Consider the following 15401-nt stretch of genomic DNA (forward strand, 5'->3'; position numbering starts at 1 on the left):
CTCCCTGAAGACATGACTGCAGGCCTCAGGCTCTGGGGCAGGCTCTCGGCTCTGTAGCAGGCTCTCGGCTCTGTGGCAGGCTCTCGGCTCTGTGGCAGGCTCTCGGCTCTCTGGCAGGCTCTCGGCTCTGTGGCAGGCTCTCGGCTCTGTGGCAGGCTCTCGGCTCTGGCAGGCTCTCGGCTCTCTGGCAGGTTTCTGGCTCCTTCCGTCTTGGCAGGTTGTGGCAGGGTGTTGGCTCTTCTGCTTTTTGGCTGGAAATGGATGAAGGCCTCATGGCCCTGCTTTATATATAGTCCAGGGGGCTGACCATAGGTTTTTTATCATGCTCAGTGTAAAAAGCCGGATACGGCCACCGGATCCGACTTTTTCCGGATCCGGCGCTTTCCGGCGTCCATAGACATGCATTGTTGCAAAAAGCCAGAAAGGCCGACTTTTTCGCCGGAGACAAAAACGTTACAGTAGACGTTTTTTCCAGACGCCGGAGTCGACTCGGAAGGAACGCTGGGCCATCCGGCGCCAATAATATTCAACGGGGAAAAGCCGAAACCGGTTTCTCCGGTTTTCATTTCCGTTTTTGGGCGGAAGAGCCGGAATTCGCCTGAAACAAAAAACCTGATGTGTGAAAGCAGCCTAAATAGGTCAAAGTGCTCACCACACATCTAGATAAGTTCCTTAGGGGGTCTACTTTCCAAAATGGTGTCACTTGTGGGGGGGTTTCAATGTTTAGGCACATCGGGGCCTCTCCAAAAGCAACATGGCGTCCCATCTCAATTCCAGTCAATTTTGCATTGAAAAGTCAAATGGCACTCCTTTGCTTCCGAGCTCTACCATGCACGCAAACAGTGGCTTAGCCCCAAATATGGGGTATCGGCGTACTCAGGACAAATTGTACAACAACTTTTGGGGTCCATTTTCTCCTGTTACCCTTGGTAAAATAAAACAAATTGGAGTTGAAGTAAATTTTTTGTGAAAAAAAGTTAAATGTTCATTTTTATTTAAACATTCCAAAAATTCCCGTGAAACACCTGAAGGGTTAATAAACTTCTTAAATGTGGTTTTGAGCACCTTGAGGGGTGCAGTTTTTAGAATGGTGTCACACTTGGTTATTTTCTATCATATAGACCCCTCAAAATGACTTCAAATGTGATGTGGTCCCTAAAAAAAAAAGGTGTTGTAAAAATGAGAAATTGCTGGTCAACTTTTAACCCTTATAACTCCCTAACAAAGAAAAATTTGGTTCCAAAATTGTGCTGATGTAAAGTAGACATGTGGGAAATGTTACTTAAGTATTTTGTGTGACATATCTCTGTGATTTAATTACATAAAAATTAAAAGTTGGAAAATTGCGAAATTTTCAAAATTTTTGCCAAATTTCTGTTTTTTTCACAAATAAACGCAGGTAATATCAAAGAAATTTTACCACTATCATGAAGTACAATATGTCACAAGAAAACAGTGTCAGAATCACCGGGATCCGTTGAAGCGTTCCAGAGTTATAACCTCATAAAGGGACAGAATTGTAAGAATTGGCCCGGTCATTAACGTGCAAACCACCCTTGGGGGTAAAGGGGTTAAAATGTTAAGCACTGAAGTAATCAAGGGTCTTAATATTAATGTGGTAAAGTGATGACAAGTCTGACAGAAGATGAATGCCTAGATATTTGATGTAGGATGTGCTCCATTGGAAAGGGAGTGTAGGATTGTTCAATTTCCCCTATTTAAATAGAGCCAGAGCTTCAGATTTATTATAATTTATTTTAAAGCCCGAACATTTGCCAAAATGGCCCAGGACCCTCATAATAACTGGTATGGCTGTAGTTGGATTTGAGATAAATAACATGATGTCATCGGCAAATGCCGCAATCTTAAGTGAGGTGGGCCCAATCTCTATGCCTCTATACATTGGTAAATTTTGAAGGGTTCTTAGCAGTGGGTCCAGGGCTATGTTAAAAAGTAGAGGTGATAGTGGGCCCACAGGATACCAGGATTGGCAAATTCGCAACTGGCTCCCTGTGCTCTTCACAGATGAAAGCAGGTTTACACTGAGCACATGACAGAGTCTGGAGACGCCGTGGAGAGTGATCTGCCTGCAACATCCTTCATCATGACCGGTTTGGCAGTGGATCAGTAATGGTGTGGGGTGGCATTTCTTTGGAGGGCTGCACAGCCCTCCATGTGCTCGCCAGAGGTAGCCTGACTGCTATTACAGTAGGTACCGAGATGAGATCCTCAGACCTCTTTTAAGCATTATATCTTTTGTTGATGGAGTAGAGAAAGTCACGTCAGGCGCTCTCTTCCATCACTCCTAATTGCAATCATACAAATTAAACAAAAAACAACAAATTAACATGCCTTTATGTTTTGTTTTATTAAATAACAATATGTGAAGCATTTTGTTCAACAAAAACGAAACAATTTTCGTGGTTTTCTACTTTTTGCTCAATTTTCGACCATTGTCTGCTGGTCCGTCTGCACATCACCAACACAGGAGTATTGCCAGTGCACGGCATCTTCTGGACTCATAAAGTAGTCAGTGAAGATTTCTCTCACACACGCACCGGAGCTGGATGGCTTTCCCAGACCCACATTGACCACTGGATTAAACACTGGCTGCTGGTACTCCACATCTACGTCAGCATAGTTGTGGAGTACACAGCATGCCTTAATCACAGCGTCAACAGTGTCTGTTTCCTACTGGGTGGGTGTGTGAAAGATCCGCCACTGACTAGTCATGATTCCGAAGGTGCATTCCACATATCTGCGCGCACGACTCAGCCGATAATTACAAATCCTTCGCCGAGCATCCAGTCCCCTTCGTGGGTATGGCCGAAGCAGGTTGGTCATTAATGGAAAGGCCTCATTCGATGCCATCACAAAGGGCACTGGATGTGTGGAACCCGACAAAGGTTGTGGGGCTGGAAGCGTTTCACCATCTCGAAGAATTTGCAGACCAATCTGGGATATTCTCAACACTCAAGAGTCCCCAGTACTGCCATAGGCACCAACATCAATGGCAACAAATTTGTAATGTGCGTCAGCCACCACCATCAGGACCACAGAAAAATACTTCTTATAATTAACCCCTTCATGACCTTGGGATTTTTCGTTTTTCCGTGTTCGTTTTTCACTCCCCTCCTTCCCAGAGCCATAACTTTTTAATTTTTCTGTCAATTTGGCCATGTGAGGGCTTATTTTTATTGGTTTTACCATGTCGTGTACTAGAAAACGGGAAAAAAATTCCAAGTGCGGTGAAATTGCAAAAAAAGTGCAATCCCACACTTGTTTTTTGCTTGGCTTTTTTGCTAGGTTCACTAAATGATAAAACTGACCTACCATTATGATTCTCCAGGTCACTATGAGTTCATAGACACCTAACATGACTAGGTTAGTTTTTACCTAAGTGGTGAAAAAAAATTCCAAACTTTGCTAAAAAGAAAAAAAAAAATTGCGCCATTTTCCGATACTTGTAGCGTCTCCATTTTTCATTATCTGGGGTCGGTTGAGGGCTTATTTTTTGCGTGCCGAGCTGGCGTTTTTAATGATTCCAATTCGGTGCAGATACGTTCTTTTGATCGCCCGTTATTGCATTTTAATGCAATGTCGCGGCGACCAAAAAAACGTAATTCTGGCGTTTCGATTATTTTTCTCGTTACGCCGTTTAGCGATCAGGTTATTGCTTTTTTTATTGATAGATCGGGCGATTTTGAACGTGGCGATACCAAATATGTGTAGGTATGATTTTTTTTTTTTATTGATTTATTTTGATTGGGGCGAAAGGGGGGTGATTTAAACTTTTATATTTTTTTTATTTTTTTCACATTTTTTTTAACTTTTTTTTTTACTTTTGCCATGCTTCAATAGCCTCCATGGGAGGCTAGAAGCAGGCACAGCACGATCACCTCTGCAGCAGAAAATCAGGTGTGCTGTGAGCGCCGACCACAGGGTGGCGCTCACAGCTGCCGGGGATCAGTAACCATAGAGGTCTCAAGGACCTCTATGGTTACAATGGAGAAGCATCGCCGACCTCCGATTATGTGACGGGGGTCGGCGATGCGCTCATATCCGGCCGCCCGGCCGGATGCGGTAGTTAAATGCCGCTGTCTGCGTTTGACAGCGGCATTTAACTAGTTAATAGCGGCGGATGAATCGCGATTTCACCCGCCGCTATTGTGGGCACATGTCAGCTGTTCAAAACAGCTGACATGTCCCGGCTTTGATGCGGGCTCACCGCGGAGCCCTGCATCAAAGCAGGGGAGCTGACCGTACTATCCCGTCCGAGGTCAGTAAGGGGTTAAAGAAGCGTGATCCTGATCGTGATGACTGCTGAACCCTTACATGTTTACCATCGACTTCATCTATGCAGTTAGGGAAATTGGCCACAGACTGAAAGCCTGCTGCAACCTACAGCCAAGTCTCCTCGGTTGGGGAAGGCATCACGATGGGCAGGGATGTATAGCTCTCTCCTGTGGCCAGAAATCTGCAAAGGAAAAAAAATGATGATTAGACATTTTACCAAAAAATTTAAGGGAACCAGTCAGCAGTTATGGGCGCTATACGTTTTTTCCACCGCCTTTCAGGGCTTTTCTGAAGGATTCTTTAATGGTGCACCCAGTCCGACAGTAAAGATAACACTAATCATTTTTTGTAAACTTGTCACACGACATCCATGTTTTGTTGTTGTGTGCACGTGTGCCTGACGGTTTGTGAAGGGCAATGGAAAAAAAATATCAAAATTTTCACATGGACTCACGGTCCGTGAAAGCACGCTGACATGTGCATACACCCATTCTTTTCAAAGAGTGTACGTGTGTCAGTGTCTCCGGGACATGTGAAAACTTACATCACACGTACCGTACACATTGACAGTGTGAAAGAGGCCTAATGACAGACAAAAAAAAAAAAAAATACTTACCGCAAGGTGATGTGCAGCCTTTCCTCAGCAGAGATGGCCTTCCCCATGACCGTATCCGCAAAGGTCAGTTCAGGTGCCAAGATTGTTAAAAGGCGGTCAAATGCTGGGATGGTTAGCCTACAAAATGCAATAAATTTTTCTGGATATCTGAAAAAAAAAAATTAACGCAAGGTTAGGTAATATATGAATATTTTTGTTTTGACATATTTTACATACAAAATTATATTTACATACGGTTCACTTTCCTCCTCAAATCTCTGTATAACACGTGAAAGAGCCCCTTTGCTGTCCGCTCTGCCACAATTGGGTGCACCCTCATCTTTTTTGCTCTCCTTCTTGGCTGCTCCTAAGAAAAAAATATTGGTTACTGCACAGCACAGTGAAAAATCAAGGGTAAAGGGTAAGTTGACATTTGTATTTGTGCTCATCGTATCATCTGCATGCACAAAGGCATGGGGAAACGCGTGCAAACACATGATTACGCACCATTTTTGAAACGCGTAATGTTACGCATTATGACAACAAAAACACTGAATCTGCATGCGTCTGCTTTATTTATGTGCATGCATTCAATATTTACAGGATAGCGTGTCTCAATGGACGTGTCTCGAAACAGTTCATGGACTTGCACAGTCCCAGCATGCTAGCACATTGAACGCATGCATATGCATGTCCTTGCATACCAATGTGTTCACATACACAGTAATGATTTTTTTAAAAGCACTGATTCGCAATCGTCTGAATGCGGATGACTGTGCATAATTGACTCCTTACAAATGCAACTTTGCATTTGCAGAACCCCGGCGCCCAATAGAAAACAATGCGTGCGTACACAGACGCATGCAAACACGTGTCCCTGCGTACGTCAAGTTAAAGATAGGTAAGCATGTGGAACTGTGCGCATAATACGTTGCTGTAAGTTCTATTCTATTTTACTTTATTCTCTTTATTTGGAGGTTAGAATTTGAACACTTAATCTTACAGTTACTTTGTAGTCCTGGTCATATAACTATATTTGTGGATACACTGACCCCTGATGGTTGTCTGGTTGTTTACACTATTTCACTTTTAAGAAAATAAATTTTTCATTTTTTATATATAAATTTTGTCAATAGTTGCACATGCACCTTACAATTTTGAATTAGATTTTGCACGTTTTGACTACTTTTTATATGTGTTAGCACTTTTCATATATACGCTGTATATGCACTATATTACTACACTGTGTTCCAAATTATTATGCAAATAATATTTCCTCATATTTTCTCTAAATTACCTATCTGAATTGCAGTCATTGTTATTTTCCAGTCATCTACTATTCTAGTCTATTTGCAATGTTTTGGAACAAACTGCCTATGAAAACAGTATCTTTTTAAAAACAAATAAACACTCAAAATGCATGTTCCAAATTATTATGCACAGCAGAGTTTTCAACCTTTTTTTTATTTTGAACAAAAAAAATGGTCAATTGTGAAGTTATAAGCATTATCAGCTTATTACAAAATGAAATCAAACAGTTTTCAAGTGAAAACTTTATTCTAGGTGATGTTACATTTGCACATAGGACTCCTTGTTCAAAAGAAGCTTCTGGACTCTCTCGTCCATTGAATTTGTCAGTTTTTGGATGGTTTCTGCTTCAATTGTTTTGCATGTGGACAGAATACCCTCCCAGAGCTGTTGCTTAGATGTGAACTGCCTCCCGCCATCATAGACACTCCTTTTGATGATGCTCCAGAGGTTCTCAATGGGGTTGAGGTCAGGGGGAGATGGTGGCCACACCATAAGTTTGTCCTCTTTTATGCCCATAGCAGCCAGAGATGCAGATGTGTTTTTTGCAGCATAAGACGGTGCATTATCATGCATGAAAATGATCTTGCTGTGGAAAGCACGGTTCTTCCTCTTGAACCATGGCAGGAAGTGTTGTTTTAGAAACTCCACATAGATTATGGAGTTCATCTTTACCCCTTCAGGGATCATAAAGGGGCCGACAATCTCTCTCCCCATGATTCCAGCCCAAAACATTACTCCACCTCCTCCTTGTTGGTGCCTTAGCCGTGTTTTCATGGGGTGTCCATCAACCAGCCATCCTCCAGTCCATTCATCTGGACCAGGGGTCCCCAAACTTTTTACACAGGGGGCCAGTTCACTGTCCCTCAGACTGTTGGAGGGCCGGACTATAAAAAAAAACTGTGAAAATCCCTATGTACACTACACATATCTCATTTTAAAGTAAAAAAACATACAGGGAACAAATACAATATTCAAAATAAAGAACTAGTAAATTTAAATCAACAAACTCACCATTATTTCAATGGGAACTATGGGCCTGCTTTTGACTGATGAGGTGGTCAATGTCCGGTTCCATATTTGTCACTGCTAGCCGTAACAAGTGATGCAAGTGCACATCAGTTAATCTAGATCTGGTTGGAGATTTCAGATGTTTCATTCTGGAAAAAGTCTGTTCACAAACATAAGTGCTGCCAAAGATGGTTGCCATTTTGAGTGCATGATTCCTGAGATTAGGATAGGTCTCAGAGGGGAGAGATGCATAGAAGTTAGGCAAGCTGCTTGACTTGAATGCGTCTTTCAGAGAGTCACAATTCTGCAGTTCAGCCAGTTCCATTTGGTAAATTGCATCCACATTTTCAATGTCAATAGAAAATGGGTTACGGAAAAGCTGTATGTCCTGTTCATGGAGATGAAGCTGTTTAAATCTGAATTGGAACTCCTTTTGCAATTTTTCCAGTGAATTCACACAAAATTCTTTTGGAAATGCAACCATGGGTTTTTCTGCTAACAGATTTTGAGTTAAGGTGAGATGGCAGAAATTTTCCTCCTTCACTTGTTTGATAAGGAGGCCTAATTTTACTGCAAATGCTTTCACATGTGAGTGCATATCACAGATGAGCTTCCCTTTTCCTTGAAGTTGCACAATGAAACTGTTGAGTAGCTCTGTTACATCTGTCAAAAAGGCAAGGTGCCATTTCCATTCTGCATCACTGAGCTCTGGTACTTCTTTGTTTTTTGACAGCATAAAATCTGTAATCTGTGGAAGCAAGTCATAAAAATGTCTCAAAACTCTGCCTCGACTCAGCCAACGGACTTCTGTGTGGTACAGAACATCTTCATAGGCAACATTTAGCTCAGACAGAAATTCCTGAAATTGTCTGTGGTTTAGTGCATTAGCTCTAATGAAGTTAACACAAGATACCACAATTTTCATAACAAAGTCCCACTTCAGTGATTTACTACATAGCGCTTGTTGGTGGATGAGGCAGTGTATGGCTATTGGATGAGAATGGTTATGTTTGTCCATCTCTTGTTTAATGCGAGCAATTACTCCTTTCTTAGACCCCACCATGCTAGGCGCACCATCAGTTGTCACACTGGAAAGTTTAGCCCAGTCTAGCTCCAAATCCTTCACATTTTGGGAAAGCTTTTCATAGATATCCTCTCCTGTAGTTGTTTGTTATGATCTGGTGACCCAAGAGCAGCATGGGACGTACTCTGGAGAAGGTGGTACCTGTACTGACCGCAGACCCTGAACCTAACACCGCAACTAGAAGTAGCCGTGGAATGTACCTAGCGCTCCCTAGACATCTCGACACAGCCGGAGGACTAATTACCCCTAGAGATAGAAAAGGGAAAACTATCTTGCCTCAGAAAAAATCCCCAAAGAACAGGCAGCCCCCCCACAAATATTGACTGTGAGAGGAGAGGGAAAAAACATACACAGACTGAAATGAGAATTTAGCAAAGGAGGCCACTTCTAGCTAAATAGAAAGGACAGGACAGAGTACTATGCGGTCAGTATTAAAATACTAGAAAATATCCACCACAGAAAATACAAAAACTCCACATCTAATTAAAGACATGGAGGGTATATCTGCCTCTCCAGAGATTCCAGCTTGGCTGCATAAATCCTTACACAGATTAAGCTGGACAAGAAAAAAACATGAAATGCACTGAACAATAAGGCCCACAAAATGTGGCTGCAAAAACAAGCAGAACTTATCTTGGTTGCAAAGAACAGCAAGCAGGAGAGACCAGGAAGGGATGTGAATCCTCCAGGAACAATGGACAACTGGCACTGACTAAAGGGTGAAGCAAGACTAAATAGCCCTGTCCAAATTGCAAAAGGTGAAAACACCTGATAAATGCTGTGATTCAGAGACAGCAGCGCTACCACTTACAACCACCGGAGGGAGCCCAAGAGCAGTATTCACAACAGTTGTTCCTTTGATGCTTTGCAGTGCAGCAAGCTCTTCCATGACTTCAAAATTGTCATTCGTCCCACGAATAAAAATTAGAAGTTGTGCAGAATCACGAACATCATTGCTCTTGTCAAGTGCCAAGGAAAAATAGGAAAGTTTTCTTGCAGAGTTTTGCAAATGCTGATGCAAATTGTCTCCCATTTCTTCAATCCTTCGTGTAATTGTAGATCCTGAAAGACTAACTGTACTAAACAAGTCTGACTTTTCTGGACACATCTCTTTGGCGACAGAAAGAAGGCACTCTTTAACAAATTCTCCCTCCACGAATGGCCTGCCAGGGCACGCTATTAGCTTGGCAACTTGAAAACTTGCTCGCAGTGATGAAATGTTTAGCTGCTTCTGCTTCACAAAAGTATTTTGCTGAGCTGTCAATGAATGTTTCAGTTTTAATATTTTATCTTTTCTTACATCTCCAACCAAACAATCATATTTATCTTTATGTTGAGTTTGATAGTGTCAACGCAAATTGTATTCTTTAAACACAGCCACTATATTCTGACATATCAAACACACAGCTCTTTCCTTGTACTGCATGAAAAAGTAATCATAAGTCCACTGTTCTTTGAATATCCTACACTCCGAGTCAATTTTTCTCTTTCTTGACGTCATTGTTTCCTAGGGATTCCAAATTGCTATTAGTAAAATACCAATAGATATATATACAGCCCTACAAAAACAATATACCAACAATCACCCCCATATACAGTTAGGTCCATATATATTTGGACAGAGACAACATTTTTCTAATTTTGGTTATAGACATTACCACAATGAATTTTAAACAAAACAATTCAGATGCAGTTGAAGTTCAGACTTTCAGCTTTCATTTGAGGGTATCCACATTAAAATTGGATGAAGGGTTAAGGAGTTTCAGCTACTTAACATGTGCCACCCTGTTTTTAAAGGGACCAAAAGTAATTGGACAGATTCAATAATTTTAAATGAAATGTTCATTTTTAATACTTGGTTGAAAACCCTTTGTTGGCAATGACTGCCTGAAGTCTTGAACTCATGGACATCACCAGACGCTGTGTTTCCTCCTTTTTGATGCTCTGTCAGGCCTTCACTGCGGTGGTTTTCAGTTGCGGTTTGTTTGTGGGCCTTTCTGTCTGAAGTTTAGTCTTTAACAAGTGAAATGCTGCTCAATTGGGTTGAGATCAGGTGACTGACTTGGCCATTCAAGAATATTCCACTTCTTTGCTTTAATTAACTCCTGGGTTGCTTTGGCTTTATGTTTTGGGTCATTGTCCATCTGTAGTATGAAACGACGACCAATCAGTTTTGCTGCATTTGGCTGGATCTGAGCACACAGTATGGCTCTGAATACCTCAGAATTCATTCGGCTGCTTCTGTCCTGTGTCACATCATCAATAAACACTAGCGACCCAGTACCACTGGCAGCCATGCATGCCCAAGCCATCACACTGCCTCCACCATGTTTTACAGATGATGTGATATGCTTTGGGTCATGAGCTGTACCACGCCTTCGCCATGCTTTTCTCTTGCCATCATTCTGGTAGAGGTTGATCTTTGTTTCATCTGTCCAAAGAATGTTATTCCAGAACTGTGCTGGCTTTTTTAGATGTTTTTTAGCAAAGTCCAGTCTAGCCTTTTTATTCTTGATGCTTATGAGTGGCTTGCACCGTGCAGTGAACCCTCTGTATTTACTTTCATGCAGTCTTCTCTTTATGGTAGATTTGGATATTGATGCGCCTACCTCCTGGAGAGTGTTCTTCACTTGGTTGGCTGTTGTGAAGGGGTTTCTCTTCACCATGGAGATTATTCTGCGATCATACACCACTGTTGTCTTCCGTGGGCGCTCAGGTCTTTTTGCATTGATGAGTTCACCAGTGGTTTCTGTCTTTCTTAGGATGTACCAAACTGTAGATTTTGCCACTCCTAATATTGTAGCAATTTCTCGGATGGGTTTTTTCTGTTTTCGCAGCTTAAAGATGGCTTGCTTCACCTGCATGGAGAGCTCCTTTGACCGCATGTTATGTTTACTTCATAGCAAAACCTTCCAAATGCAGCACCACACCTCAAATCAACTCCAGGCCTTTTATCTGCTTAATTTAGAATGACATAACGAAGGGATTGCCCACACCTGTCCATGAAATAGCCTTGGAGTCAATTGTCCAATTACTTTTGGTCCCTTTAAAAACAGGGTGGCACAGGTTAAGTAGCTGAAACTCCTTAACCCTTCATCCAATTTTAATGTGGATACCCTCAAATGAAAGCTGAAAGTCTGAACTTCAACTGCATCTGAATTGTTTTGTTTAAAATTCATTATGGTAATGTCCATAACCAAAATTAGAAAAATGTTGTCTCTGTCCAAATATATATGGACCTAACTGTAGGTCCAGCTCCCATGCTCTGTGTTCCCCCCATATAGGTCCAGCTCCCATGCTCTGTGTTCCCCCATATAGGTCCAGCTCTTATGCTCTGTGTTCCCCCATATAGGTCCAGCTCCCATGCTCTCTCCCAAACCCCCCCCATCCCCGCTTAAAAAACAAAGAAAGGCTCCGCCCCCTGAGCTCGTAGCATGAGGCTGTAGAGTGTGAAGCTCCAAGGGAAGACATCCAAATCCGGCAAAAACCCTACCAGATCCTAGACATCCAGCTCCATAAACAGTCAGGATCGATCCAGAATATAGCCCAGCACATTTCAAGACCTTTATTTCTCATTTCGGTGGACTTTTGCATTGAGGCCTACCACTCACATCAGAGGCCTGGGACTAAATTTCTGCAGCCGACCAACAGCAGCGCCTCCACAGCGTTTTTACATCCCCATCGCACCTCTCCAGGCACAGCGAGGTACCTCCAGGGCCTAATCTTGGCCGAAGAGAGGCTTATAATCAAGTCCCCCACTGGCACAGGGACCGCCGTGACCAGGTAAGGACAATGCGGCTAAACTGCCACTGAAGCTGTCTGTCCGTTCTCCAGCCGCGCCGGAATTCCCAGCCAATAGAGCGCATAAGAGCGGCGGGAGAGGAGCCACTTCCCCCTCCTCCTTCCCACACTCGCAGGAGCGAGTGAAAACGGAGAGATCTGCGCACATAGCAGCGGCTAGAAGCAGCCGCTCCCCTCCCCCCTCTCCTCACACTCGCAGGAAAGAGTGACAGTAGGGGAGAGACCCGACGCCGTTCAACTCACCTGAGCAAAGCGGCAGAGCAGACTTAACCCCTGGTGCACTCCACAACTCCCGGTTTGGAGGTACAGGCAAGGAATCAAGCAGGGCTCAGCTCTACTGACTGACGGCAGATAGGAGGTAGAGCCCCTCCCTCCTCCCCCCGAGCCCAGCTTCTGGTACTACACACTACACAGGAAGCAGCTGCTGCTCAGCAAAAGCAGCGAATTACAAGTCACAGCACCCCTGCTAGCAAAGCAATCACAGTAGCCGTTTTCACAGGAACAAGTGCAATAATAAGCGGGAGAGAGACTTATTCATAAAATTAGACATAGACTAAAGGCACCCTAATAAATGGCAACGTATTGATACACTAGTAATCTGTGACACTTTGACTTGAACACAGCTACATCAGTTCTACAGACTTACACATAAAGCTCTAACGTCACATCCTCGCCGCACCAGCATACCAACCTCAATACGCTAAGGGACTTATCAATATAATCACACAGATCCACCAGTGGCATCTATCTGTCCCGCGCCAACCAATAAAAAGACCACCGAGCCACATAATTTCCGCTAAAAGGGCATTTAAAGCGGAGGCTCCCACACCGGGCCCCACCGGTATTACCCTACTATTTCCCTATCAACCCAAGCCAAACATTCAACCACTATGAGCTTCTCAAGACTTAAAGGGCCCTCACAAACACCACAATCACCGAAATCGCAAAACGTCATTAAACAAAACAAAACACATAACAAACGAAATCCTCAAAGAGATCAGGTAAATCCTATTAGCCCCATGAGAGCTAGATCCAGATCTCCTCCGAGAGATGTAAATCAGCAACCAGTAGTCAGAAGAAAAACAAAAACGGATGACAATCCACATCAGATGGAAAAAATGGACTCTTCCCTTTCATCAAAGAGAAACATGCCAGGGGCCTCAAGCCAAAAATATAAAGATGTAAGAGACCTCAGTGAATCTGAAGAATCTTACAATGACCAAAGCCCCAATCTCAGTCCCGAAAAACAGAGATTCAGGAGAGACAGCCCACAAAGAGCCCAGCGGGATGTTTATCCCCCAATCCAAAGTAATCAGCCAGACTTCTGGAAAGAAATGGATAGGGTGCTTGACGAAAAATTCCAAAATCAGAGACGGGAAATAGACGACAAATTTGATAAATTTTGCAACCTAATCAATAAAAAAATAGACGACCACGAAACGAGAATACAAAAAATTGAAAAAGGAGCTGCAGAATCATATGTAGATCTAGAATACCTTTCCGCGGAAATCCATAGACTGAAAATCAAAATGGCGGACATAGAAGACAGAGGACGCCGAAACAATATAAAAATTAGAGGGCTCCCGGAAGCTATCAATCAAGAAGACCTAACAAAACATATTCAGGAGATTTTTAAAACGGCAATCCCAGAACTGTCCCCTTCTGATCTTACAATTGACAGGGCTCACAGACTTCCTCGACCCCCCAAAATAGCCTCTGATATTCCAAGAGACACTATCCTTAGGGTCCATTTCTTCCAAACGAAGGAAAAGATCATAAACTACCTGAGAGCTAACAAATTTTTCCCAGAACCTTACAAGGACCTAAAGGTATTCCCAGACCTATCTAAGGAAACATTGGAGGGCCGCAGAGAGTTCGGCAAGGTCACCGCCCTCCTTAGAGAGAAAGGCATACCCTACAAGTGGGGTTTCCCACTGAAGCTACTAGTGAGTTTTAGTGGGCGGACCATTCCAATCTTCTCACCCAAAGAAGGAATGGACTTCATTGGATGGATCAGGGACACCTTCACCAAACCCAAGATTTGAAAATGTTATGTTTGTAAAGTCTAGATCTTTGCTACTAGGATGCTTGCCTGTTCTTGCTCCCTCTTCTTCCTTTCACAGGGGTATCCAATAGAGAAGCGGTAGTATCCCTTAGGATCTACCTGTTCATTAATTCTACCCTGCTAAACTAGTCTAATATTTTTTCTTCCTTACAGGAGTGTACTTTGTCCGGAAACAGTGTACTGGTGTAACAAAGTTGTAACTGCGTTTCTTCCATTTAAAATTCGTTCATTTGTTTATACTCATTGTTTTAACTATCTCCATTTTTGGATCACTCACCTAGAACTAAGAATGGAGTTAAACCTGATGTCTTACAACGTTAGAGGGCTTAACAACCCCAAGAAAAGACACGCGCTGTGGAGAGAGCTGACCGAGTCCAGGGCCAATGTCATTTGCCTGCAGGAGTCCAAATTCCTGGAGGGTAATCATCCTTATTTTACACATCACAAATTCTCTCACATATTTGAGGCTTGTAACACTAAGAAAAGAGCAGGAGTACTGACACTAATTGAGGGCTCTACCCCTTTTGAGCTTATAAGAGAAATCAAAGACAAAAAGGGCCGCTTCCATATACTCATCTGCAAAATAAACGATCAAGACTACACAGTAGCCAACATCTATGCCCCAAATGTAGGCCAAATACAATTTTTAAACACAATCATAAAAAAAATCGAAGAGGTCAGAAGGGGTGGACTAATCTTAATGGGTGACTTCAATGTCACTCCGGACAACAAATTAGACTCTTCCTCCAAAAATAGACCCACTGCAGATCGTCTTAACTCCTGGCTAGATAACAATGAATTACATGACTGTTTTAGATGCCTTAATGCCAACTCCAGGGAATATACTCATTTTTCAGATATACACCAAACGGCATCAAGAATTGACCTAATTACCACTGATATCTACTCCTTGACAAATGTTAAAGAAATTTCTATTGGGGCCAGAACGATCTCTGATCACGCCCCAGTCCTAGGGAAAATAATGATTGGCCCCCCCCTCTTTAACACCAGATTATGGAGATGTAGCGCTAAAATTCTACATAAACCAGCCAACAAAACCATAATCCAAAAGGCCATAAAAAACTACTTCGAGAACAATAAGCCAGAATTAACGAACCCATGCACCAATTGGTGCGCGCACAAAGCAGTTATTAGAGGCGTGATTATGAGTATAGCTTCCAAAGAAAAAAAGAAATCCAGGGAAAAAATCAAAGATCTGACAAATAAAATTCGAATAATTG

The 15401-nt window shown here is 42.7% G+C and overlaps 1 protein-coding gene across 1 annotated transcript; it reads right to left on the bottom strand.

The window, feature by feature from the left end:
• Nucleotides 1-4261: 4261 nt before the first annotated feature.
• LOC143769951 (uncharacterized) lies at nucleotides 4262-12458 on the bottom strand. The gene is made up of 4 exons (XM_077259035.1): nucleotides 12339-12458; nucleotides 5143-5258; nucleotides 4913-5059; nucleotides 4262-4477 (listed from the first exon to the last, which is right to left on the bottom strand). The coding sequence occupies exons 2-4, from the start codon at nucleotides 5229-5231 to the stop codon at nucleotides 4402-4404; spliced, it is 312 nt and encodes a 103-aa protein (XP_077115150.1). The 5' UTR covers nucleotides 5232-5258; nucleotides 12339-12458; the 3' UTR covers nucleotides 4262-4401.
• Nucleotides 12459-15401: the final 2943 nt, after the last annotated feature.

The sequence above is a fragment of the Ranitomeya variabilis genome, chromosome 4 (genome assembly GCF_051348905.1).
Source record: "Ranitomeya variabilis isolate aRanVar5 chromosome 4, aRanVar5.hap1, whole genome shotgun sequence".
Lineage (NCBI taxonomy): Eukaryota > Metazoa > Chordata > Amphibia > Anura > Dendrobatidae > Ranitomeya > Ranitomeya variabilis.